The 28,000-nt window shown below is 45.0% G+C and overlaps 1 protein-coding gene and 1 long non-coding RNA gene across 6 annotated transcripts; one reads left to right on the forward strand and one right to left on the reverse strand.

The window, feature by feature from the left end:
• Positions 1-95: 95 nt before the first annotated feature.
• Positions 96-6,807, forward strand: LOC118609984. Its single transcript, XR_004953591.1, has 2 exons — positions 96-134; positions 502-6,807. It is a non-coding gene; the product is annotated as an uncharacterized LOC118609984 (long non-coding RNA).
• On the reverse strand, positions 5,452-27,994 carry EMC1 (ER membrane protein complex subunit 1). 5 transcript variants are annotated; one of them, XM_036229331.1, is made up of 23 exons: positions 27,673-27,804; positions 25,126-25,250; positions 24,355-24,420; positions 24,025-24,118; positions 23,088-23,216; positions 21,871-21,997; positions 21,135-21,284; positions 20,667-20,834; positions 20,094-20,165; positions 19,654-19,716; positions 18,916-19,038; positions 18,049-18,145; positions 17,594-17,716; positions 15,846-16,045; positions 15,554-15,703; positions 14,716-14,877; positions 14,239-14,358; positions 13,175-13,312; positions 9,970-10,143; positions 9,162-9,372; positions 8,147-8,231; positions 6,962-7,091; positions 5,452-6,806 (listed from the first exon to the last, which is right to left on the reverse strand). In XM_036229331.1, the coding sequence occupies exons 1-23, from the start codon at positions 27,765-27,767 to the stop codon at positions 6,627-6,629; spliced, it is 2,982 nt and encodes a 993-aa protein (XP_036085224.1). In that variant the 5' UTR covers positions 27,768-27,804; the 3' UTR covers positions 5,452-6,626. The 5 variants fall into 5 exon arrangements, with proteins under 5 accessions (XP_036085224.1, XP_036085227.1, XP_036085230.1 ...); XM_036229334.1 differs by having other exon boundaries at positions 6,539-6,806; positions 19,654-19,713; positions 27,673-27,994; XM_036229337.1 differs by having other exon boundaries at positions 6,539-6,806; positions 17,594-17,713; positions 27,673-27,994.
• Between the last annotated feature and the right edge of the window lie 6 nt (positions 27,995-28,000).

Here is a 28,000-nt window from a genome sequence, read left to right on the forward strand (position 1 = left end):
GGGGCGGGGCGAGGGCGCCGCGCCTGCGCAGGACGCGGAGCTTCGGGAGGGGGCGGGGGCGCGCCAACCTCCGCGCCTGCGCACTGGCGCTGTTCCCGAAAGTCGGCGCGCCGGTTTCGCGGTACCCGGGAAAGGTGAGTTGGGCGCTAGGTTTCAGGTGACAAGACCAGGGCAATGGAGTAGACTGTGCATCGCGAATATAATGGCCGCCACCCAAGACAGCTAAGGTCAAGAAGAGGCTGAAGTCTAATCACTCTCACACGCTTCTTCCCCTCTGTAGTGCTCCTCATAGGAGTAATACTACAGCGCTTCAGTTTAGAGCTTTCTCCTACCCACACCACCTCTCGCTTTTAATATAATCACGGCTTACTTTCTTCACGCTCAAATCCATTTTCTATTTTGATTAACCTCATTAGTAATCGTACTGGCTCGTATTTGCATCGCTCTTTCCAGCTTGCCACGTAAAGTTCTATTTCCCCCTTTTTTTTTTTTCCTTACTAGCAAAGAAAGAATGTAAGCTTTTACTCACGGCATGTCTAGATTTTATCGAAAATATGATCTGGATACCACATCTAAGAGAACAGCGTTCGACTCAACGAAAGGTATGCATGCTTTGAGGACATTCTTGTGTGTGAGATCTTGGTGGACCACAGGCCGCCTAAATAAAGAAATCTTCACAAGAACGGTGGAGACTGAAAATCCTGAAACGTTGCTATGTTCCAAGTTTAGGAATAGCTCCTTTTGTTACCAGTGTAACGCTGATAAATTGGTACCTGGTGACTAATCTGCACTTTTGGCAAGAAAAGACCTATTTTACATTAGAAATAAAATTCAGTTAAAGCCAGCCAGCTTGGAGGAAAATGTGGCTTCAATGATAACAGTAGGGATTTTCATTTATTGTCTTATTTATACTAGGGGCTAATAACAGCAAGTTTCTTAAACAAAAATGTGAAGAATGAAGCAGGGGGAGAAAAAAACTTCATATCACAGTAAATATTGCATTATTTCAAGATACTAAACCAGAGCCCTAAGGAGTTCAGAAACCAAGCATTTTATTGAGGCTCTTGGGACATTTTTTTTTACCCAAAGGACAAAATTAATCTGCAAAGGTTCTCTTGGAGAGGTTTTAGGAAATAATAGAAGATCAAATGTTCCTGCTCCCCTCTTTACCCTTCCATCAGCTACAACTGGAAAAGAGAAAAATAAAAGGCAAATGCGAAGTATCACAGGGAGATTTGCACCTATACCTAAACTCATATTTTTTATGTACTTTTAATATTCCTGGCCTATAGATTTGAAGAAAGCATTCTAGTTAAAGATATTTCTTTTTAAACACCTCATTAATTTCAGTATTGGAGGTTTGTTCTTAAGTTGCTACAAAGACTTGGAATGGCATCACATTCTAAATTTAGATGACAAAAGAAAGGAACAGTATAAATAGGAGTCTAAAAATTTTTTAGATGAATCATAAGCTTCTAATACTCTGGTCCAGAAAATAAGATAAGAAACTAAAGAATAATAATTTTTCAAATTATTAACTTAAGTACTTGAAATACTAGTTCCCTTCTCTTCTCAAGTGGGACAAAGAAAGTTTTAAAACTGATGAAAGAGAGATGATATAGACATGTTATAGGAAATTCAATGAAAGAAAAACTTAAGCAGTCATAGCTCAATGGGATGGTTTAATGTAGGAGTACAGACTAGGAAGAAGCATGAGACCTGCTGGAAGCTTGAAAAGTTCTGTATCAACACAAGTCATTACATGGAGATACAATATTTACTGAGCTATATGTGTACACTTTAGTGGTTACAAATTATACCTCAATCTAGAACCAACAAGAATTCAATGTCACTAGGGGAAGCTTAAAAGCAAAAGATACTGGAATTTTTATTTGAAAATATTCCAACTGATACAGAGTTACTTGAAATAAATCCTAATAGATACTGTGTGTTTGGAAACAATTAAATGAAGAAATCATAACTATTAGCTCCTAGCAGCCAAAAGAGGTCAATCTGTTACAAAGTTACAGGGACCAATAGTGAACATTTTGTGGAAACTCCTAACACAACACTGAATACTACAAATGGAGAGCAGTCCCTTTTTTGGTAATTCACAATAGACAAAGTTTTTTTTTTTAATACCAAGAATATAAGGAAATAGATTAGAAGCCTGATTCAATTTAGTAATGTGATAGTCATTTGTATGTAATCAACAAGTATTGGTTATTTTTCTGATAATAGTGTATTTCATATGGTTAGAATTTAAAATAAAATGTGCCTTGCAGCCTTCTTGCTTTAAGAGACTAGAATGGAATGTCAGTTTTACAGAACAGCAGGAAGCAAGACTCAGGAAACTGAGCAAGGAAAGAACACGATTGAAATTAAAATTATAAGAAGGTGAACATCCAAATTTGCAACGATGTTCAGTAATAGCCAACATGAATTAATAAATGCTTGACAAATTTCTACAAAATGAAGCTTAGATATACTTATTCAGCTTAAACCAAATAACTTACATAAGTCCAAAAATGTATCAGAAGAGTTTTGTTTTGTGAAATGGTTTTTACAGTCCTTAGACCTGCTACTGCCACATTAGGATTTACACTCAGCAAAAATGTAGTCTATCAGATTGAGAGGAGAGAGAAAAGAGGGATAAAGCAAATGTGGTAAAATGTTAACATTTGAGGAATCTGGGTGAAGAGTATCTGAGAACTCTGAATACTAGTCTTAAAACTTTCTGTAAGTCAAATTGTATCAAAATAAAAAGGAAAAACTTTGCAAATGCTTTGTTGTATGATTAGGAAAACATTTCAGTATAATGACATGTGGCGGGCACTTAACAAAAAGAAAATAGTACCACAGTCTAGGAAAAGTTGAGTCAAATGATTATATTGTATCCTTTAGCACTTTTGGTGGGAGAGAAGGGCTGTTCTGGTCAGCGGAAGTGAACATTCTGGTCTCTTGCACATGTATGCCTATACCGAAAACTATGCATTGGCTATTAGACCCCCTATTCTAAGTCCATACTAACTAAGCAGACATAATAACATTTTAACTTATTATCCAGGCTTTTTCCAACCAACAGACATATGTATGTATTCTGGTCCTCTTTACAATTATAGTCTATTGTCATCAGTAGAGTGGCATTCTGGTTGTTTCTAGTCTAGCTTATTTGATCCCAGCAATGGGGTATAAGCTATTACCAAACCATACAAAGTACATTGGAGCTTGTATAAAAGTAAGTGTGCCTTTGAAATGTATTTTTGCTTTAACTTTCTTTAGTTTCTTAATGATCTCATTAAGAGTTTGTACACAAGAACACTAAAGTAACTGTCAATGCCCATATGAGTAATTTATATTACTCCACATTAATTTTCGTATTTAAAATTTTCTACAATATGCGTGTTTAAAATCAAGGAAAAAAAATTTTTAAGTGACTTAAGACACAACTATTCCTAATGCTGAGCCCAGAATTGTTTATTGGTTCTTTATATAATAAACAATGTCCTTATCAATATCTCTAGAATAAATTCAGCGCTAAGTTCTAAAATCCATTCCTGAGGACAAACTATGACAAAATACTGCCCCCTAAATTCTGTCTAGTTGCATAGCTAAGTTATCTGCTGGTTTGGCTTAAGCTAGGGATCAATTTTATAGTAGCTTGAAGAAAAGATGGATTATAGGTAAATAGGAGTTCCCTCCACAGTTGTCTGAACCAATTTGTTTTTCAGTTGTTTTTCATTCTCTTGCTGTCTTCACCTCGTTGATTTTCATTTCATTTTATTATGTATCATTGGTGTTTGCGTAAGCTATACCAAGTGCTTTTTGTAGCAAGGTGAGATACTGACCAAGGAGATCTTCATCAAACTTCCTGGGACATAGCTCTTCTGTGGTGCTAGAGAAACATGGAGCTGTACAGGTTAACAATCTTTAGTGCTTAAGAAAGAAGTAATACCATCTCATTAAAATGAAAGAACCAAACAAGGATTTATAGCTAAACCAACGGCCAAAGGAATGCCTTCAAGAAGTTTCACAACTGCTCCGGTGCAGACAAAAGAATAGTTAGTCAAGGCCCAGAATTCTACTCCATAGAGAAAGGCAGAATGAGGTAACTAGGTAATTTATAGTTTAGAATTGTAGGCTCTAAGCAAATATTGGACGAATGCTAACAAAATTATGTGGGTTTCGGGAAATTTAACTATAAGTTCTTGTGGTAGTTATTGAACTGTAAGATCAGTAATAAAACCATATTATCTGCATAAGAGCCCGTTCACCTGGGAGTGGAGGAAGGGGAGCAGTTATCAACCCCCTCCAAAAATAGTATTGAATCAATAAGCTACAATTTTAAGAGAGTAGATGGGGCAAAATACTATTTAACATCCCCTCCCCCACCCAAAAATTTAAAACTATACTGTATTTCATTCATGCACATTCCCCAATAATTGATTCCTGTCCAGAGTCAGAGGCTAAGGAAAAATTAACAAAAGCCATAAACCATTTACATTATTCCCAACAGGAACTGAGAATCACTAAACACCATTTAACTGTAAATTTTTATGCTGAGATCTTGTATGTTGAGCAGACTAATAAATTATGACATCTAAAATATTGATGAATCTTCTTTAAGTGAAACATTCCATTGCAGGGGGCCCGAAAATTAACCTAATTAATGAAGAGAGGGAACAGATGGCTCAAGGGATATGTAGAGGAAAAATGGAAAATGAGAAAACTCATTAGAGAATTGAGAGGAAAAGTTTCAAAAGCGTAGGCAGAGGGTGAGCATAGCTGGTCAGAACCAATTGCTGCTGTAAGATTAGGAAAAAGTCGAGAACCAGAGACTTAGGCTGACCATGCTATTAGCATTAGCTACTTTCACTACCTGGTTTAAGGTAATGTTCAGTAAAAAGGTAATAAAGCTAAAACACAGGGAATTTGACAAAAGGACAAATAACTTTCCTCCCATTAACTTGTTCTTTCAGATCTGGCACATACGTAAATATAAACTAGAATCTTGCAGATTTATTGGGCTGTGCAAGCAAAGCAGGCAAGGCAACAGCCAGTGAGGCAGCTTGTACGTGTTTATGTCGGACAGTCAAAATTTCAACCGGGCTTTCTCAAAACTGGGGCAAGATTCTTTTAATTTAACACCTTTCCCCTTCTCCCAGGTCACTTTAAGCACAATATGCCTTGAGTAACGATGAACAGATGCCTTTTTTTTTTTGCCCCGGAGACACTCAGATGTTCATTCACTCATTAAAATCAATTTCACATTATGAGTACTAAAGTAAAATTATTTTTTTCTTCTCTGCCATAATCTACCATCAGTATATAACCGTAGAAACATTTTAAAAAGTGGCTTTTTAAAAACGATTTCTGCACTTTTTGTCCCCTCTAATGAAAAAGTAGCCTCAAACTGATCTTCCTAAGCCACAAAAAAGGACTTAAACAGGGTCATTTGTCACTCCCTTTATTCAAACACTTGAGTGTACCACTCCCCCCACAGGGCGAGAAAAGGTCTACTCTGTACATTTCATTCTTCACAGTACGGAAAAACCCCATCATCCCCCAAATCCATGGACAAAGGAAAATTTTTAGGGCACATTTCATTTGTAGCCAAGACAACCACCCAGTCAGCAACGCCTCAGCCACAAGATGCCAATCTCCTATCCCTAACCCTTCTCTCCATTTTTTTAAAGATCCATAAGATTTAAAATCTCCGTTTAAGAGAAATCAAGTGACCCACATGTTAATTTATATCTAAATCTAAAAATAAATAATGAGGTTCTTTAAAACAGGACGATTTTCTCTGGATTATAAAATGGCTAGACCAGCCTATGAGTGAAATGAGAGGCAATGAGGTACTGTGCAGCGGGCAGATTCTCCTCCCTTGAAATCTCTTCATGGTTCAGACAATTCAGGAGTAATAAGTCCTAAAAAGCCCGGACACACAGGACACACCTCAGGTGAAAAGCATGGGCAATGACCAACAAACCAAGATGCTAATTACACACTTGGCTTTTGAAAAACTGAAACAAAGACTGGGTGGCCCAACCTGAATGACAGCATGAAACTAGAGGCTTAATTAAAGTTAACACCACAAATAGATTCCTCAACCTGGAGTTACTTCGGAGAGCCATAAGAGGCTAGATCAGTCCTCAAATTTAAGCTAAGGGTGGCTTTTCTTTCTCTCCAACGTAAAACAGCAAGTGCACCTGTGAGGTGGGATTAAGTTCCCTTCCAACTTTGAAGCAAGAAGCAGGGAAATAGAAGGCCAACCAAAGTCAATCAATTTAAACAGGCCTGACAAAGGAGAAAAATCTGTTGGCGGTCTTATAAACACCACCACTCAGATGAGCAAAGAAACAGAGCAACGGCCTTTTTCAGGGGAAATACATCAAGATGCTTCGAGATTCTGAGCTGAAAGAGTTCAGCCTTCACCCAGCGATGACTATGCACCAGACATATCCCAAGAGGATGCTCCATGACAGTGCACTGGTTCCTCACAACTCGGAACCGAAGTGAGAAGCCAACACGCAGCCTCTCCCACCCTGTCAAACTGCCGCGGGAGCCTCTCCACCGGCCCTCGTTCCCCACGGCTCTGATCCTGGGCAGCAGGTTCTGGGTCGTTACCGCCAGGCACGATTCAGGAGCTTCACCTGTGCCAGTCTCTTAGTGATCATGGTGGCAAAAACCAGGCCAAAGAGGACACTGCTAATTAACACGTAATCATAATCGTCTTTCAGGACGTCGAACTGTTTGGATGGGTAGACTCGCGTCTGGTAAATGTCCAAACCATAGGCCACAACCTGGAAGGCAGAAGGCATGAGAAATACATAAGAAAGGCAGCCGGTGATCCGCCATGACCTCGCACGGGGAAGAAAGGAAATAGAATCCTCAGCTGTCTTCCCAAGGGTGAAACAAAGAGCAACTGTTACACAGGGTGGCTGTGGGCTATACTCACCAAACAAGTGGACTCCAGGCCTGAGGGAGCAGTGTAGATACCTCGCATCCGAGAAACTGTCTGGTTATAGTTGATGAATCGCTCTGCGTGAATCTGGACATCTGGAGAATACGGGATTAGGTTCTCCTCTCTGTAAAACATCGGCCAGGACGAGCATTCAAAATGCTGAAAGAGGATCCCTCGGCTGCCCCTTTGGAGTCCTGGGGAGCTTTCCAGGCCATATATCTAGCCTCAGATCTTCCTTTTGAAGTCTACCTGCTCCAGGTAGTTAAAAATTTAGCAGGTAAGTATTAAGAAGGCTGCAAGAAAGAAAGCTGTGTGGACACCAAAACAGAGATCTGGATTCCTACCTCATTCTAAAACTTAAAACAAAAACCATACAGACAACCAGGACTGCACACCAGGGGAGGCCAGTCAGAGCCATTTTAAAACCAAAACATTGAGCCACTAGGCCAACTGCTGCCCTCTAGCCCAGAGCGCCTCTGCCTACAGTCCTTGTGAAAACCCTAGTAGCGTCCCGTGTCTTTTCCACAGCTGAAACACCCTTCTTCCGTACCCTTCTCCGCTCACTCTCCCCACCTCCAAGTCATGCTTCTCTCACCCTTCCTCATGTGCAAAGACAGATCTACTGTCTCCTTATGTTGCCCAGTTCCTCAGGCCCCTAAGGGAAGAGAATTCGGGATGAAGGTGAAAAAATATGCAGGGGTAATGGCTGGAAGGTGACAAGCCATTGACTTCCCCACATGACTCAGCCCCCAGTACTCCCCAACCTCATTTCCTAGTGTTCCCCACTGGCCTCCACCCTCCCTCCAACTCCCCAGGCGTGCTCTCGGGGCATTCGCACTGGCTGTCCCCACTGCCTGAAAAGCTCTCCCTCAGACAGCCACAAGGCCGGCTTCTTACCTCCTTCAGGTCTTTACTCAAAGTCACCGTTTCAGAGGGGCTTTCACAGGCCACCCTCTCCAAGTTCAACTGCACACCCTTCCCCCTCCCCAAACCTTCACAGCCTGTCCTTTTTTTTTTTCCTCAGGATTTACGAGTATCTAACAATTTATTTATTGTCAGAGTTCTCCACTGCTATATCCCTGGCCCTTAGCACAGCAGAACAGCACACGGAGGGCCCAACTCAGTCAACAGGTGAAGTTCCTTAAGGTCAGAGCCTTCAGCGCCGCCACAGGGTCTCACCTGCTTTGTTCTGTGGGGATCTCAGGACGGCGGGGATCCAGCAAGGCCTTAGGAAGGGAAAGAATTGCTCCAGAAGGAAGCCCAACTGCACAGAAAGAAGTGAAAGGGCCGTTCACACCGATCCAATCCCGGATTAGAGCTAATCACAAAATGTCATCACAGAAATTTAAAGTTGGGTTTAAACCCAAAAAAAGCATCAATGACACTCCCTTAATTGGCCAAAAACGATAATCCAAACAATAGGCATGGGTCTGAATGAAGGTTCCCGCTTTTGAAAATACTGGTTTCCTCACATATCCTGAGATATCAGAAAATAAAGTTCTCAAATCAAGACACGGGTGATGAGGAGAGAGAAGGGCACAGAAGGCCACTTAGATCTCTTCACCCCTCTTCTTTCCCTCCCTCCAGGAGTACCTGCCCCAACTAAGCATGTCTCTTCCCATTCGCCAAACACAAGCCGCATGCACTGCTGCGGGGGAGGGCGGGGCAGAGGGCATGATGGCCTCCTGGTCTCGGGACTGGTGGGGATTCAGCCTGGGAAACTGCTGAGAGGGCTGTCCTCCTATTTCAGAATAAAATAGTAGCACCAAGTGCCTATCAAAGCTCAGCGTCCCAAACATCTTTGGTAAAATCAACCATACAGAGCAGCTTATTAGACAACCACTCAGTCCTGAGCTCAGAATAAGGAAGAGACCCTAAACCGTGCCAGTTTCTGCAGCGTCAGCACAGGCCACCTGTTAGGAATGATGATATCAGGGCTCAACTTTCTCAGTGAAGTAAAAATGCAGAACAGAGAAATGAAGCGGATCATCAGAAATGAGAACTGAGATGTGGCATCTTTCATGGACAGCAAGGCCAGACTAAGGAACTTTTTCTGCTGAAATGAAGCCCTCCTCGCTAACCTTCCTTACAGTCAAATGTGGCTCGGCTGGCAGTGCATCCCCAGCTCTATCCTTCAGTGTGGCTACCGTTAACAGAACCCGGTCACCCTAGGGACCCTTCCCTGGTCACTCACTAAGCAGGTGTCGGCTGGTGATGCCCCGCTCGGTGATGGTGACTTCCATGGCACTGATGGAGGAGGGGAAGATGTAGGATTGCTGGAGGACCTGGGGCAGCTGGGGACGGTCCAGGGAGCTGAAGGCGGTGGCATTGTATTGCTCAGTGCCCTCGTAGAGCTCCAGCGCGGTGAACTCATTGCGCCGGGCCTTGGTATTCCAGTACTGATACTGCAGAGAGAAGAGGGGGCGGCTGGGGCTTAGCTCCTGGTCCAGTTGGACAGGGGAATTTACATGAGAAGGCACCTTTCCAATTCGCTACACACCCAGGCAGAAGAGGACCACCCAGCATCTGGTTTTTTTCCTTGCTAACAAGTTTACTAGCTTTCAGAGTAGTTTTCTCCAGGCTATGTAAAGTTTGCCACAAGCAAAAAAGAATTCTCAATATTCTTGGAAGTCATAATAATAGCTGACATTTGAGTGCTTACTATGTGCCAAGCATTTTTCTAACCCAGACTAAAGGTGACTGTTACTATCCCTGCTTCACAAAAGATGCAACACAGAGAGTTTAAATAACTAATTCAAGGTCATACAGTTAGGAAATGGAAGGGCTGGGATCAAACCTAGGCAGCCTGACTCCTGAGCCTAACCCCCAACCAGCACTCTATGCTGCCATCAGGAGTTTTGGATCCTATGAACACACAAAGCAGCAATTAGTTTCTTGAACAGGAGGCACTGAAAGTATTTCAGATGCAGGGAGACCAGCCATATACACTTGGGTTATGTCTTGTCCCTGACAGTGACACCAGCTGATCTATGGCTCCTTACCACCACCCAGTTCTCGGAGTGCACGATGTGAACGGGGCCCCTGGCTTTCCTCTGCACGGAGGAGTGGATGATGCGCCCAGTGACGCCGTCCACGAGGAAGATGCCGATGAAGGTGCGCTCATGGTGTACATCTGTGCTCTCCGTCACCACTGCCAGCAGGTTGGGGTTCAGGCTCTGCAGGGGAGAGAAAGGCTCCCTCAGAACCACAATGGCACCTCAATCACTCCATACTCCACTGTAAGCCCTGGCTGGTGGGGCAGACCCAGAGCTCGGTGGCCTGGCAGAAAAATCAGGTTTTGTGGTCACAAGAGCTTCCTATTCAGACTTCATCATCACTGCATTCGTTTAGTGTCTGCTGGGAGCCGTTCCAGGTACATTGCTATATCATTTCGCTGAATCCCATAAACTTTGCTAAGTAGCTACTATTACCCACATTTCATAGACAAAATGTCTTAAAGCAGTTAAGCAACTTGCTCAACTCACAGGCACAGCAAATGGTACCTCAAGATACAGTCCAGGTCCACCCACTTGCTGACCTAAGGACATTGCTCCAGCAACGCTACTTCTCTTCACCAGTAGCTCCCTATCACTCAGTCAAGGGATGAGTCTCAGTTCTCACCTTAAATGACCTACTGGTACCATGTGAAATGGGATCACTCCCTTCTTGAAACACTTTCTCTACCTGGCATCTAAGACACCAGCTCCCTGGTGTTCCTTCAGCCTTACTGGCCACCACTTCTTAGCCTCTTCTGCAGGTTCCCCCTCGTCTCTCGGATGTCGTCTGGGGACTCAGCCAATCTCATGGCTTTCACACCATCTATGGCTGCTGGGATTGTCCAATTTGACATGTCCAAACCCATACTTCTCCCTGAACTCCAGACTTGACTAACAGACTGCCAGCTCACATTTCTTCTTAGATGTCTCATCTCAAACTTGACATGCCCCAAACTGAATTCCTTCCACCCCTGATAAAATCTGCTCCCCCCTCAGGCCTCCCCATACATCGGTGTCTTAGACTTGGAACCTCTGAGTCACCCCTGACTCCTTTCTCTCTCACATACATACACATCCTATCCATCAACATAACCTATTGGTTCTACCTTCAAAAGTATCCAGAAGTATCCAAAAGTATCAGATACTTCCTCACCACCTCAGCCAAACCAGTTTAAGCCGCCATCACCTCACCTGGATTACTACAATAGCCTGTCTTCCTGCTCTTTTCCTCAGCCTGTGACAGCCTAGTCTCAACAGAGCAGGCCAAATGAGCCTCTTAACCCTGTCATTTTTGTAATTTCTCTGCTCGAAACTTCCCAGTGCCTCTTTATCTTACTCAAAATAAAGGCTAGAGTGATGGCCTGTGATCTAGCCCTATCACCTCTCTGACGTCAGCAACCCAGACTCTCTTCCTCGCTGACCCTGTTCTAGTCACACTATCCTCCATGCTGTTTCTAGAACATTCAAGCATGTTCTAGCTTTTCTGTCTGGAAAGCTCTTCCCCCAATAACATATGACTCACCTCCTCATTCCAAGTTTCACTTAAGTGTCACTTTCTCAATGAGACCCTCCTGAGCCACACTATTTTAATTGTATCCCCTTCCAATTCCACGCTCATTTTTCTATAGAACTGGTCACCCTCTAATATGCTATTTATTTTCTTTATTAGCCTCTTCTAAATACAATAAAAGCATTATGAGTATAGGAAATTTTGTCTATTTTGTTCACTGATGTATCCCAGTGTCTAAAGGACTGCCTGGCATCCAGGTGGTACTCAAAAAAAATTTTTAACAACTTCATTTCCGTGATATTCTTTCTCCAAAACCCATAACCACAGTCTAACCACGAGAACATCAGACGAACCAAAATTGAAAGACGTTCTACAAAACACTTGACTAGTACTCTTCAAAACTGTCAAGGTCATGACAAATAAGGTAACGACTGAAAAGCTGTCAAAGACCAGGACAAAAAGACCAGAAACAAACAGGTTTGACGACTAATTGCAATGGGGGATCCTGGATTGGATCCTGGGACAGAAAGGACGTTGACGGGAAAGCTGGTGGAACGCAGAGAGCAGAGCTGAGGCAACGGTCTTGCCTCAGTGTTGGTTTCTTAGTTTAAACAGATGTGCCACGGTCCGCTAGGGGACACTAGCTGAGGATATATGGGATTGCAGCTTTTCTATAAATCTAAAATTAAGCCAAAATAAAAAGTAAAAAAAAACACAAACCTAAAAAATTTGCATAACGAGTATGAACCCAAAAAGCCCTACTCCTAACTACTATTCGTCCAACATGTGAAAACACACGTATTCTACTAAATTTTACCTCATACAGATAAAATTACATAGTGAGTATTTTTTCTAGTACAAGACAAGTCAAAATGTACTTTAGAATTTGTATTGATTTGGTCGTTCTGCACCAGTAAAACTGACTGCAGCCACATGGGAGGCGTCATCAAAAGAGTTCAGGCTGACGGCATTAACAATGTCAACCACGTGGCAGGCACCATTCTAATCACGTTACATGTTGTCATTAATCTTCAAAATACTCCTATGATGTTTGCACTACTATCCTCATTGTATTGGTGAAACAGAAGCCTGAAAAGCCTAAGCAGCTCGCCCACAATGAACAGCTGGCCTGTGGCAGAGCTGGGTCTCAACCCAGATGGTCCAGCTAGGGGCTGCACGCAGCCTCTGCCGGGGGAAGCCGCTTCTGCATCAAGTGCCTGGGTCATGGCACCCTGTTCTATTGCATCTCCTCCTTGAACTCAGCCTCCGCTGTGCCAGAGGGTGGAATTACTGTCCATGACCATGGTGACTGCTTTCTCTCATAGGACAGTGCTACAGCCCACTAGTTACCACTCCATCTCCCTCCCTCTACCACTAACTAGAGCGCTGATCATAGAGATGGAGTTTCTGATGGATCAACTTCAGTTTAATGCCAGAAAGTTCTATCAGTGCTACCACTAATAATACAGCAGCTAACATCTATTGGGTAGTGGCTACAAGCCAGGCTCTAGGCTAAGCATGAGTGTCTCATGTGATCATCACCACCACCCTAGGAGAGGGGAGCACTATGCCCATTTCACAGACAATAAATAAGGGCTCAAAGGGATTAAATGATTCACTGCAGGTCATGTATCTACCAAATCCCAGAGCTAGAACTTAAACCCTTGATTTTCTGCTCTATACCAGATTGCAGTGCCGTACCTTGTAGAGCACGCTGCGGTCCCCCATCACACGGCCCTGGGAATGAACGTGCTCACTACTGCGCTTTCCCTTCACCTTGACGATACGCTGTACTTCCGGCGGAATGGTCAGCTCCCAGCTCAGTTCAGTGGTGAGATCCTGGAGCAAGGGCAAAACAGCCAGCTGGTAATCAGAAGGGTACACCTAGACCAGAGACAGCTGCAGCCAGGATCCTACAGTTCATTATCTGGGCCATCTGTGCTGTAAACAACAGATCAGAGCTCCCAGAAAAACAGCACCAAGGATCCAGTTTGTGAAGAAGTTTTGGAACTCTCAATTTGATTAAGAAAAATGCTACAGCAAGAAAGCAGAGGACTATTCAATAGTACCCCATTATTTATCTGAGTAGGAAATATCCATATTCCTGTACGCTGGGCCAGCCATGATTTACTGAGCTGTGTCCAAGCTCTGCACCTCTACACTACAGCACCTCTCCAAAGGCCTTATGGGACAGAACGGAAGGGCCTTCTGGTGAGTACACGCCACAAATTACTCCTCTATGCAGCCCTGCTAATGAGACCAAGCCCAGGAGCTTGTGAACCTCTGAGCTGGATTTCAAACCAGTGTGTATCACTATTTGCAAGAGCTGGACTCAAGTGTGTCAGGATCAGAGCAAATTGATCCCATTTCCAGAAATAAAATTCAAAGCACACACTCTATCAAATTGGGTTAATAATGTTATCTTTGTATAGAAAGTACTATTAGTCAACCCCCAACCCCACCTGCCACCCTCCTCAAAATAGAGAAAAATGACCCCTCTCCCTACTACGGAAAAGGAATGTGAAATGATACCTCCACGGGAGCAGACACTCTGTCATTCACTGCTCTTTTCAGAGCATCTAGAATCATGCCTGCCGAGTAATAGCTGCTCGTTAAGTATGAAAATGACTTTGAATCAGATATCAGGACTCTGCTAATCTAAATTTACAACAGAATAATTAGTATAGCTCACTTCTTAGCCAAATCGCCAGGAAACACCCATATCCCTCCTACAAATGGTCCTGCCAGGATGCCCCCTTCCTTACTTTTCGAAGTCGATATCCACACAGCCGTCCCTGTTCTGCATCCACCAAATAGAAGAAGATGGAAGGGGCCAGTTCATGTAGTTGTCGCAAGACATTCCGGGTGGCTGGAAAAGCTGTGACCTTGAAAATCCCAGAAAGCCCAAGAAAATAGTTAAAGGAAAAGGTTAGGAATGTCTAAGCAGTTTCTCAATACCTATTACTACTTCCCATCAAAGACAGCCTAAGAATAAAACAGCAAATCTTAGAAGAACTAAAGTCTACTGAACTCGGTGACAGCTTAGATTTCGTTCTGTTAAAACCAAGTTTTCACAAGTGCAGAAAAGTAATCAAGTTACTCAGAGATCCCCTTCAAGCTCAAATGTGCGCTGTGAACAGCTCCCATCTCTGGTACACTGACTGCTATCTGACCACCCTGACCCGCCCCCCCCCCACCCGACTCCACCTGAATGTTCTCCAGCCACTATGAAGATGGCATACCTTGTACTCATCATCTATCAACAGCAGCACCTTGGCATAGTCTTGATCCATGATGGGGAGAAGCAAAGACTGCAAGATGGGGCGCTTCAGCACTGGAGGAGCCACCTGACTCCATTTCCCAAAAATGGGATTGAAGACATAGAGAGAACTCATTCCTGTCTCCTGAAATAGGCGGTCAAACTGTCAGCCTCAACCAGCAAGAAAAGAATGCAAATCCCAGGGGTAAATCTGAAAAGCTGGGACTTCAGTTCAACTGTGCCAGACTCCTTAGTCTTTGCCCTTTGTGGAAAACAGTCTTGGCTGAAGGAGAATGGTCCCTGAGGCTCATGTGTCAAAAAGAAAATAGTCAAACTTCCTCTTGACCCCAAAGCTAACCAAGAACTGGACATGCTGAGGAAGAAATAAAATAGTCAAGAACCAATTCAGCAACCCCAAAGCAGCCAATCCAGCAGAATGTCTCCAAGCCCCCTTTCTAACAACACAAGAACGAACCCACAAAAATACATCTAATTCTGGGAATCAGAGATATAAATAGCTCTGTGTCCTGCTCTCCCTCATCTAGAGATGAGAAAACAGCCATTCAGCTACTAACAGCTGCCTGCATTTGGGAAGACAGCGAGCTGGCTTACTACAGATCTGGTAAAGTCACATCCACTTGCCAGTCAATTCCACATCAGTCTTGGATGGTTCCTCCACTCAGGCAAAAATTGGAGGAACCAGCTCTAGCCCCTGAGTACCCATCTTTAACTCTTTAAGAATTCCAAAGGCCAAGAATAAATCTGAGTTATGAAACACCAAAAATCCACACCACTTTGGCTGGAATCCGAGGTGGCCTCACCTTGTCCTTCACCAGCAGGGTGCACTGTGGGGGGTGAGGGAAGTGAGCAGTAGTTCTCTGCACCATCAGTTTAAAGGCGGAGTCTGGCTTGACATTGGGGAGATACTGTTTCCACAGGATGGTGCCAGAGCTGCTCTCAATGCCAAAGAGCTGCAAGATAAACAAGGAACTGGCTCACCACTAGAAAGACAAACCAAAAAACTGATTCCATCCGTGAAGATTAGAACCGGCACTCACTCCCGCCACTCCTGGAGCCTGAGAAAGTTTGGTACCTGGGGCTGAACCCCCTCACCTTGCCTGAGGCTGTCACCATCACCATCATCTTCTGGAGGTTGAATTCATCTCTGGCCAGGTTGTCAATGTTGATCTCATTCTTAATCTGACTTCGGGGCTTCCGAGCATCGTAAAACATTTTCCAGAGGTGGGAACTCCACGCCTGCAGCAGGATGAGCTGGGACGAAAGGCGTTTCAGGAACATCCCCAGCAAGCCGTCTGGTATCAAGGAAAAGGCGATGCAGTTGAGGCTCCCTCCCCATCAGACTAGGTGTGTCCGGCTAGCAGGTATTTGCTTTTCTTAGTGAGGGGTCGCTCCCCTTCCTGTCATCCACACACCAGGCGGCACGCCCAAGGGGCAGTCCTATGTCTGATGCCAACAGTCTCACAGACAGATACAACCATGCAGGAACTTCCGAAACCTACCTGGCTCTTAGTACTTCCCCCGTCCGGAATCTTGGAATAGGAGACTAAACGGTGAGAGATCAGCCATGCAGGATGCAGTCATGCTGTAAATGTCTCCAGCACAGCCCCACATCCAGAATGGCCAGAGGAAGGCTTCTGGGTGCCACAACAAAACCAAAGTATCCTGACTGGGTACTTTCATTTCCCACTGCTTCATTCCTACTCTGTCAACTGTTTAACCTGCGCCCAATTCCCAGGGCTATCCTTCACTGTACCCCTGGCCCCGTCAATGAGGCCAACACCCTCAAATCTCCTCTATAGAAGGCTCTGGTCCCCGAAGTAAGATAGCACAGTAAAGACCAATCCAGGCCTGCAGAGTCTGACAAACCTGGATTAAAATCCCAGCTCCACTGCTTACTAGTTGGGTGACCCTGAGAAATGTACTTGACCTTTGGCCTCAGGTTCCTCATCTATAAAATGGCATGTAACTCACTGACCGGGCTGTTACAAGATTAAACCACATGATGTATATACAAGGCCTCACACAGTGTGGGGTACACAGTATAGGAGGAGTGCCTTTGCTTAGCCTATTTTCCATCAACCTCAGGTCAAGGAAGAGATGTGAGAGGCAGACAGAACAAGTCACAGCCATAGCAGTCCACACACACAGTATAGACCTTGCCGAACCAACTCAGGGAAAGCAAAGACTTAACTGAAAAGCTAGTCATGTGGCAGGCAATGAGCAACAAGGCAGCAGGAAGCAGATTTTACCTTGAACCGCTGGATCCAGGCAGCAAAAATAAATAGTAAAGTCAAATTAATCCTCAGCTTAAGAAAATCAGCAATGCTTTGCAAGGTGCCTGGCCCGGAGCAGGCCCTCCATAAATATCTGTTGGCCAGTTAGATGAACGGATGGAAGGGAGAGAGGCTGGAGGCAAGAGTGAATCAGAGTAGAGGAAACCAAGCCCTTCCTGGAGGCTGAGACTGTGGCTAGTCCCAGGCATGTTTTTCCCTAGAAAGGTTTGGCCGTTACTTTAGGGACAATAGGTGTGCAGTGCCTCACGTGTTGCCTGATAAATTTCAAGTACTCAAGACAATATTAATATCTACATTATGACATTTATTTCCTCAGGACCTTTCTTTAGAGTGACCCGAAGATCACTTCTTTCATAGAAAAGAATGCTTACATAAGCCGTATGGTCCAAAAGCACTGGAAATTGCTCACGGAACTAGTTCAAAAGAGACTGGCAATGTGACTGCACCCAGGAAGCTCGGACTGCCATCAGAGAGCATCGCCTGTGTGTCCCATTCCCAGAACGCCCCCTCCACCAACTCTGCCGTCCCAGGCCCTTCGGTTCATACCTGCCTTCTTGCCAAATTCTCCTTCCAGCTCGGCCTGCGCCCCGGTCAGGGGGAGGTCCACCATCTCCAGGCACAGCACCTCTGCCAGAGACTCCTCACGGCTCCACAGCACCACCTTCCCTGCTACAGAAGCCACGGTCACAAGCGAGGCCTGCCTCCCTGGCCTCCTGAAGAGATTCTTCATGGTGGCTCAGGCAGCCCCGCAGCTCTTGCACCAAAGAGAGAAATGGCAGAGCAAGGGGCTGGATTCAACTGGTCAACTGAGAAAAGGTTCTATATCCCACCATGGAATGCTAAAGAATTATTCAAAAGCAAGCGACGTATACCCTTGAAATGATATCAAGGGCACACTCCACTTGAATCTTTCCCAGAAGCCTGTCCATAGCCCCAAGTAAAGAGTCTGACTGGAACTCATGGGCAGGCCTGAAAAAATGGGGTGAATGAGGTCCACTTACCCAGCTGCTGCAGGAAAAGTAGCAGATGGTCCTCTGTCTGTACCAAGGCCCGGTAGCCCACTGAGTCATCCTTCTTCAAGAACACCTGAATGTACAGCTGTAAGACAGAGTCAAGACCACTGCAGTCAGTGAGAATTCAAATTTCTCTTAGAGCCCCGGATCCCAAGACTCAAAGCGTCAGGAGTGGTTAGAGATCCAGGTCACAGCATTATTTGAAGTCTAGACAACACAGATATTACCTAGACTCCAATAAAATAACATAGATTCTTAGGCGACAACACAACGGTGCTAGACTTGAGCCCAGACCTCTCCATGGAGGAACTTGAGTATTTCTTGGATGCCATGTCATTCACCATGCATCAATCACACCCCACAAAGCAAGCAGGAGGGAAGATTAAACTTCCCATTTTAGAAATAAAGCCACAGCCCAGACAGGCTAAGGAACACAACTAATTGTGCACAAAGACAATGCTGGGCAGCAACTAAGAGTGCAGACTGTGGGGGTAGCGGCCTCTTACTGGCTCTGTGACTCTGGACAGAGTCCGGCATCTCACGAGACAGTGTCCTCGTTTACAAATGAGGGCAGCAGTAACCACCTCACGAAACCATCAAAAGGGTTAACTCAATCAGTGCGTAAGTGAAAGCTCAGCACAGTGCCTGGCACGGTAACAACTTGGCACAAATGGTAACTACTTTCCTGTTATTCACAGGAATATATGACAAGTCAATGGCTCAGAAAGAACTAGAACTCATGTTCTGAGAGCCCTAACCCAGGACCCGTGGCTGTGACCTGGCCCTGAGGAAAGGGACCCCATGCTGGCTGAAAAGCCCACAGGATGGAGCCTGAAGACAAAGGTCTCCACTCACCCGCTCTGGCCGAGTGCCATTTTGTTCCAGGCTAAAGGTGATCGTGGTGTCGAGCAGCCGCCGACCTGTCTCCACTAAGTAGAGATTAATGATGTAGGTCTGGTTGAAGCAAGCCAGCAAGTCCTAGGGATGCAGACAGCATGGGTCAGGGATCCCCCAAAGCAAAATCCCCCAAAGCAAGTCCAAGAACTGGGAGAACTTCAGACCCAGGCTGAAGAGGAAATACATGCAAAGAAAAATAAGAGAGAAAAGAAAGCTAAATCCTAAGGCAGAAATAAGATGCGTGAACAAAAAAATAAAATTACAGCCGCTCTGCTTGTTTCAGAGGAAGCCGTACAGCATAGCAGAGAATTCCCAAAAAGCAGGGAAACCACAAACCCCTTGGAAAAAGCTTAGAAGAGAAAAGCCACGGCAGATGCCTGTGCCTCCAGCTGGGGTCCCACGCTCTGCCTCAATGCGATGGCACAGATTACCACCCAAGATCCCATCAGGATCCCAAAAGAAATGGGGAAACTGAGACCCAAATGAAAAAGTAGTTAATAACAGATTCTAGAGAGTCTACTTTCTAATCTCCCAAGTAAAGAAGATCAAGAAAAATATCATTTGCAAAACTTAGGAAACCCCATTGAAGGCTGGAAACTCTAGGAGACCTGCTGATAACCTAAGCTGCTTCCCCAGCTATACTGGGTGACCTCCTGTGTCTCTCAGTCTGACACACTGCCCAATGCCACATCCTACCTGTGGACTAGACGTCTCCAAAAAGCTCCCCACTGACCCATCTTCAGAACTGCTAGGTTTCTGCTAGGGAAAAGAGAAGACAGAAGGAAAAAATTGAGCCAAAGTGTCACTTCTCAGTCACCAAAACGAAGCTTTCGCTTCTGTGTCTTCTCTACACTTGGGAGAAGGCACAGCTCATTTCCCATTCCTGCCCACAAAGCCTGTGCAACCTGTAATGGTCCCAGATAAAAGTGAGGTCGTCATATTAGGGTCCCGCTCCTGGGGACCAATGGGGTGTGCAGAAAGCTCTATAGATGAAGCGAGAACTTATTTCTCAACAGCCTCCTGCTCCCTGGGTTCAAAGTGACCAGGAGATTATGCCCAGACTTTTGGTTCCCAGGACTCCTGGCAGACATGAAGAAGGAAACCCCCAAATGCTGACTCTCATCCTCAACACTCACCACTTCATTCCGACAGGTCATGACTGCAGCCACTGTCTTCTCCCCAGTGGTGGCAAAGCTCACTAGGGCAGTCTGGGAAAAAAGCAAGGTGCAGTTCCTAAATGGGCCCTTTATTAGCCAACAGCCTTCTGCAGGGTCACTTCTATAGGGAGGCCTCTTGGCTTTGGAGTTGAGAGTGCTCCTAACTTCGGGGCATAATAGCCAGGCCATGTGAGAGCAGAGAAAGGCCCCAGCTGCATCCGAAGCTGAAAACTGGCCTCTCCCCTACCTCCAACACAGATACAGGTCAATCTTCAATCCCACACTGCTCTTAGCATCCATCAGAATCTCTAATTAATGTCCTCACTCCTCTGGACTCAGAGGAAGGTGCCAGTTCTATTCTAAAGATCCTGTTTAACTCTCAGAAAGAGAAGTATCCCATTTCTGCTCTAAGGCTAACTCCTCTCAAGCCACTTATGGAAAGATATCTTCTATCTTGAGCAAATGTCTCCAGCTTCTAAGGCAGGAATTTCTAGCATCCATGTCTTAGCTAGATCCTCCCGAATCCTAGCAAACCATGCTGCCTGAAGTTACCTGTGGGAAATTTTTGAGCAGACTCAGGACCCCATGATGGTAGTGCAGAAGAGCATAGTGGCTTGGGGACAACTGCAGAAAGAACTGAGCACGAGACGGATCCACTGGGTGGGGCTGTGTGGGCAGGACCTGGGGTTGGAATCCACTTGCAAATTCTAAGTCCAGAGACTGGGAGGCAAGGAGGAGAAAGATTAGAGCTAGAAGCCAAGAAGTCAGTTTTCCATCTCAGGTTTGCATCCTCTGCCCCACTTTGCCAGTGAAGGAACTAGGCCAAGGCAGAGGGATCCAGAAGCTCCATTTCAGATTCTCTAAAGAGGAGAGTGGCTCACTTCCCCTTTCGCCAGTTCGGCCAGAGACCTGATCTCCGAATAGCTGCCAAGGCCGAGGACAGAAGCAGTGACACTGAGGGGACTTTTCTAAGCAGCAAAGGTATGCCTTGGGCCAAGGGAAGCAGCACTAGCCTCTCACCTGCAGTGGGATCTGCCTCAACTCCCATTCAGTCTCTAGGGCCAAAGTCTGGAGGGACCATGAGCTTGGGTCAGGGCACACGAGGACAGCCTCATCCACCACACCGCAGGCTCCGGTGAGACTCTGTAGCCAGGGAGTCGAAACCCTGACCTAAATGAAAGACATCGTAACATCATAACAGGAGGTCCGTAAGAATTTTTACACTTTCCCTCTCAGCTCTTCAGCAAAGTCACCGCCAGATTCCACTGGGCGGGTCGGGGGTGAAAGTGAGGGGCTAAGCACAAGGTTCTTCATGGCCAGTCCCAAAGAGCTCTTCCTGTCCCCCTAACCCTGCAAAAACTCCGAAGAGAAAGAAAAATCATGATTTTCTTTCTGGTTACTGGAAAATATATACGAGGTCATTTTAAATACCATACTTCAGATAAGCATTTCCCTACTATATCTGCCATATGTGGTTTCTCTATCATTATTTTATACTACTATCTTACAAGATACTGGCAGGTAACAAACAAACCTATGCAAGTTCTTTAGCCACCCCAGGAGAATACCATGCATGAATGCAAGAGCTTTAAATAAATACTTGATGAGGAAAAGGCAGCCTCCAAGTAACCAGAATCGGAAACCTTAAATGGCTTTTGCATCTGCCTAGCCCAGCACCCTGGTCCCCAGTGCAAAGAAGGGCTCTATCTATTCCCCTCAATTCACAAGATTCCTCCAGGCAGATGCCTGATCATACCTGCTGCATGATCTCTCCATCTTCCACATTAAACTTGACAATGTTCACATGGCTGAAGGGAACAACACCGAGTGCCCACACGACCCCAGAGCCATAGGAGTACACCATCTGGTAATGGATGCTGTCACTAAAGGACAGCAGAAAAAGCAGGGAGCAACAGTTTTAGCCATAGAACAGGACCATCCTCAGGGGTCAGCAAAAACTAGGCTGCCAGATTCTTAGCCAGATGTCATGAACTAGCAGTCCCCAAATAGGTTTTGTTTGGCTCACACGGTTGTTGGGGTTTTTTTAATTTTATTTTAATTAGTTGCTCACATTTAGAACTGAGATTTTATGTGTGAAAATCAAATTTCTAGCTTTTCCTAAAAAGTAAGATGTGGCAACACTAGGCCTACCAACACAGAGGTCCCCAACCTCCAAGCCGCAGACTGGTACCAATTCGTGGCCTGTTAGGAACAGGGCCACACAGCAGGATATGAGCGGCAGGCGAGCAAGCAAAGCTTCATCTGTACTTGCGGCCAATCCCCAGCACTAGCGTCCCCACCTCAGGTCCATTTCAGATCATCAGGCATTAGACTCTCATAGGAGCACCAGTCCCTGGTGCCAAAAAGGTTGGGGACCAAGGCTATAGGGCATCTATCACCTGAGTAAGGCTGCCCCCTTGAGGTAAGCCAGGCACACTACAGCTCCCAAGAACCTCCACTGACCTGCTTGCTCCTGTATGCTATGCACTTGGCCCCATAGGAATCTGAGTTTTGAGTTCCCGCCTTAAACTTTGAAAACGGTCATGGGTGGTCTAAGCAGATCCTTTCTTTCCTCCCTCCCTCTTGTTCCTTCCTCGCTTCAATGCTTCCCACCACCAGGACCTCTCAAGCCATCTCAAACCTTCTTAAGTTCCTACCCTGGGCCTTCTTGAGCTGTTCCAATTTTTAATGTGAAAGCCTCAGTCTGACTTGAAGCAGAAGTCAAAAGGCATGAAGCAGCATGACCACGAGCAAGTGAGCCACTCCCCTTGTTTGACTGGCTCCCATGCCAAGTTTGAGAGTTTTCTCCCCACTGCAAAGGAAACTCCAGAGGTAGCACAGGATTTGAGTTCAGGCCTACATCTAGCAAGCCCAACACACTACATACACTTGATGCCAACATAAGGTAAGCCTAGGCCTAAGCAATGCTGCAACCCTAAAGGAGAAAGAGGCTTACAGAGAAGGCAGCTTTACCTTTCTGGAAGATGTTCCACCCACTTTAGGTGCCCACTGGAGAGGTGATGGAGGGCAAGAGTGGTCTTCTTCAGGACCGCAATGTACCTCACTGACTCCTGCAGGCCTACCAGCCCAAGTGCCTGGAAACTGAGCACAGAACAGGGATGAACATTGCCCATCACCTCCAGAGCCCCAGGCTAGTGGAGACAACTTGGAACATACTGCCACTGTAGCCTAGCGGGGAAGAAAAAAGGCTTTGGGCATCAAACACATCTGGATCCTAAGCCTGCCGCTGTGTTTGGTTAGCTAACTTGAGAGACTGCACTTTCAACCACTGGGCAGTACGACTTCCCTGAAACCCCCTGAATTTCCTAAGGGTTGGTCTCTCCTTCCCCTGGGATTCATAGCAGCCAGGACAACCCTCTACCATGCCACCCATCAGACAGTACTGTCAGCACTGGGCTACATGCCTGCCTCCCGCAACCGACAATGAGTTCCTTGATGACAGAAACTGTCTCACAGTCACATGTGTATTACCACTGCCTGCGGGCTTTCCAAGGGTTACCGAATGAGTGTCAGGTATACAAGTTAATGCAAATGACAGTATCGTTCAAACAACTTCAGCAAAGATATAATAGTAGCTCAAACATCACAAGTTTTATATTATGATCTTTTATCTAGAACACTGCAAAGCTCTCGAGTCATGGTAAGATTAGGAAGAGCAGTCAAGTATGAGAACAAATACTGAGAGCTCTGCATCTAAAAGGTGTTCAATAAATGCTGGCTGAGTAAACACGTGTTCCATGACCTCAAGAATAAAAACGGGGTGTTTGAGGCTCTTTTGCTCTGTAGCAGTCCCTGGGGAAAAACCCAAAAGGCCCAAAGGTGCTGTCCATGAAGACCAGTGTTCAAAGCCTCGAACCAGCAAGATGAAGTACAGCTTCTTCCCCCCTACCTGCCACTGTCCAAGGTAATCTCCCAGTTTAGGCCTCCAATGTTAGTCTCCCAGGAACGCATGATCCGACCTCCATTGGACACAGTGATTGCATCTGGAAAAGAAAAGAACACAGTGACGTCATCTCCCAAACTGGTGCTCTGCAGCCTCCTAGGGCCTGTGAGCAGTTGCCTCACTTCTGATGTATGAATGTGAGCAGGGACTATTTGCATACCTGTTCTTTCCTGCTAGGAACACCCCTTCTCCATTCCCTACCAGACCCTGTAGAAGGAACCAAGGAATGGGAAGAGGGAGCCGACACCATGACAGACAAAGCAGGACTCTGCTTACCTTGTCCATACAGTAGCATGGCATCCACAGCCCCTTCTGCCGTGCCCTTGTCAACATGGCGCCACACTGAGAGACAATGAGAATTGGACGTTAACTATGAACTGAACACAGGTATCCAAGAAAATGGGTAGGAGAGAACTGAAGAGGTCTTAGTTTGCACAGCAGTATCCAATTTTATGTCAAGAGAAGGAAGGATGACAGGTCCCTGGCAATGATCCACTCCCGGTCACTGGGAAATGAGGGGATGAGGAGTTGCAAGGAGCCGCTACTATCCCAGTGTGCGGTTTCTGGGTTTCCCATTCCCACTTCCACCCAGCCTAACATACAAATGAGCGATGACAAAATTAACAAAGTCCATATGATTCACGAAAAAAAATAGTGATTATACATCACCTATCCGTGATTGTATTGCCTAAAAATATCCATAAAAGCAGTACAAGTAATTTGGGGATGGGGTGGCAGATCCAAACCTTTAGTACAAAACAGAATAACATGGTTTTTTGGCAACAATATCTCATTTAAAAACACTCAAGAGTTGGGCTGAGGGAATAAACTACAAAGGTCAGTTATAGAAATAATTAAATGACAAGACAGAAAAAAAGAATTGCTGGAATCCAGCAAGAGAGATGCATCTTTTGGCTGACTTTTCCCAAATCTGGGAATGGAACCAGCCAGGCATACTTCACAAGTATGAATTCACTATGGAATTCTGGATTCACTATGGTCACCCATTCCATCCCGAGCTAACTGGTGTACATAAAATTCACTCACAGATCTCCCCAGTCCGAGAATTTAATGCTGCAATCACATTCTTCTCTGTGGCCACAACCAACTTCTTGGATCCAGGGGAAAACTCCAAGGAGGCAAACTTGAGCTTCCCAACATACTGCTGTCTCCTGAAAAAAAGTATAGTGAAATGTAAGGGACCAAAACCATCGCTGCACAAAATGCTTTGGAAAAAGACAACTGCACAAATACACAAAGTTATCACCATCGTACTTATCTTAGGATGGAAGAGAAATATTTGTTAATGAGGAGATCTGACCGAAAGCAAGATTTCTATGCAAAGTAGTCAGAAGCAAAGGGAACACAAGAAAGACTATACCTAAAAGAGGAGAAATACAAGTCTTCCTTCCATATACAAGCATATATTTATCTCAAGTGACATCCAAAAAAACACCTGGCCTAAATCCCACTAGAACAAATATCACAGTACTCTCTGCATTCATTAGTAGTGGGACTAAACACTCATATTACACACAAGAGAAGAGATTCAAACTCTGCTGTCCATAAGCACACAATCTGACTTTCCCTTCTATTTTCACTGACCTCTGGAGAAAAGAAAATTATGCAACGAAACTCCACAGACTGGGTCAGGCCTTTGTTCTCTACAACCTTTTCTAGCCCACACTATGTTCAGGATCTATTTGACCCATTACGCATGCTTTCCTTAAAATATATCTTATCACTTCAGCACTCTTGTTGAAGCACAAAGAGAATATAATTAGCTTCAAATGGCAGACTACCAAGTACATAAGAGGTGCTTGCACATTGCTGTTAATGAAGTAGTGTATTCTCCAGCAAAGAAAACAGACATATGTGATATTTACACTCAGTTTCTTTTATGATGTTGTTTGGTCCAGTTTTTTTTTTTTATTGCCAAAACTAAGCTGGTAGTAAAGATATACTTCTATAACATTTGACAGTGTCTACCTATAGTTCCAATTATTTTATTCTCACTGTATCCTGTGAACACTGTATGACATACATAGGACAAATATTATTACTCTCATTTTATAGTCCACTGAAGTCAACTAATTGCTGTCAGAACTAGAAAACAAAACTGAGACCTTCTGACACTAAATCTCATGCTCTTTTAAAATACTGTTATCTTTTACTTGAACTATAAAAGTCATGCCTGTTCACTGTACAATATGTGAAAAATACATAAAAGTATTGAAAAGAAAATCAAAAATGCCTAATATACCACCGCCATAAACTTCTCAATCATTTGGTGTATTCTGTTTTTCAATCTGTAAACTGTATATACCTAAAATGCTCCTAAATTTGAATCATACCATCTATCCTGTATATGTGTACTATATACGTATTATATTGTGACCATTTGCCCGCATCATTAAAAATGTAACTTACATTGCACTATCACACCATTTTATATCACACACATGTACAGTAGTTCCTCGAGTGGTGTTGTTTCTTTATAAACGATTTGCCACAAGGACTGAACTCTTATTTATATCAATGAACTAATGGTAAAATTGGTTTTGATGTATGTCATTTCATTTAAAGTCGCAGAATCTATTGATGATGTTAAGTGAAGACTTACTGCATATCTACTCCATGAGCTCCTTCACATCTCTGTATGCATAGCACCTAGAACATTGACCTATAAAGGAACTCAACAAATACGTGAAGTAATTGCCTGATACAGAGAAGACTTCACAGAGGAGGCATCTGAGCTGGACTCTGAAGGATAAAACGTTCCCTGAGTAGTAATAATAATGGGTAACACTTATTGATTGCACTCAATGAGCCAGGCATTGTGCGAATTTAAGGAATTAATGGACTAGTGTTAGCAAACCATTTCACAGATAAAGAAACCATGGCATAGAGTGGTTAAGTCGTTTTCCCAAGATCACGCAACTCTTAAGTGAAAAAATTGAGATTGAAACAAAAGCAAGCCAATTCCAAGGCCTTAAGTTAGAAGGTGGGGGAATTGTTGGGGTGGGGGCGAGTGAGTGACACCTCCATGAATGGCACCTCCTGGCCGATGTGAGTGAGACTAAAGCAGCTCGGTTCTGAGCCCAGAGCTGGGCTGGTCTGGAAAGGAAGGGAAAGAGGACTCCGCTTAGAATATATAATAACACCCAAGGCCCTGTTAACATGGTCAACAGACGTCAATTCAAAAATGAATGACAGTTCACTGAGGGCTGTCGACCTCTGACACGCAGTGGATCAGAAACCTGCCAGTCACAGAAATGAGACTTGACGGGAGAGAAGGGAACCGTGATCTCTGACCTGAACGCCAAGCACGACTGAATGACAGGGCCGGCTTCACCTGCTTGCAACCTATAATCACGTGGGGAGGCTTAGATGAGCCCCTCAACGTTTGGTTTAATGCTCTGCTGCCGCCATTCTAAAACTTAACTTTTGAACAAGGGTCTCACATTTCCTTTTTCACTGGGCCCCGCAGGTTATGTAGCCTAGCCGGTCCTGTTGCATGTTAACCTCCCTCCCTTTATCAGGGAGAAGACAGGTACTGGAGAAATAGCCCTAAGAGGTCCCGCATGTACGCACCAATCGAACTTGCCCACTTGGTCTTCGTAGACCGCGGCGACAGGTACAAGAAGGGTTGCCCAGAGCCAGAACCGGGAGACAGTCGCCGCCGCCATGATGGGAGCCCGGACCCCGCCTGCTGCCGATCCGGCATGCACCGCGTTGCCGCCTCTGCCTCTGCGGAACCATAGAGTTGGGACGACGCGCAAAGCCCTCGGTGGGGCGCTCAGGATTCGGTGGCTCCCAGACGCGCGGAAAGTCCACCTGGAAACGTGGAGGAGAACGCAGGTGGCGGCCGACGGAGGGCGGCAGCGCAAGTTTTGTCAGGCACGCCCGAGGGCAGCTCCCG

Source organism: Rousettus aegyptiacus, unplaced genomic scaffold (assembly GCF_014176215.1).
Source record: "Rousettus aegyptiacus isolate mRouAeg1 unplaced genomic scaffold, mRouAeg1.p scaffold_m13_p_1, whole genome shotgun sequence".
In the NCBI taxonomy this organism is placed as follows: Eukaryota; Metazoa; Chordata; class Mammalia; order Chiroptera; family Pteropodidae; genus Rousettus; species Rousettus aegyptiacus.

What these genes read in the sequence shown, in the direction of transcription:
- EMC1 (XM_036229331.1), bottom strand. Translation starts at nt 27,767, where the DNA reads ATGGCGGCGGCGACTGTCTCCCGGTTCTGGCTCTGGGCAACCCTTCTT. An exon ending in GTGGAACATCTTCCAGAAAG is followed by an intron (nt 21,998 to 23,087) that starts GTAAAGCTGCCT and finishes GCTGTCCTTTAG; the next exon opens with TGACAGCATCCATTACCAGA. An exon ending in CCCTGCTGGTGAAGGACAAG is followed by an intron (nt 14,878 to 15,553) that starts GTGAGGCCACCT and finishes CGCCTATTTCAG; the next exon opens with GAGACAGGAATGAGTTCTCT.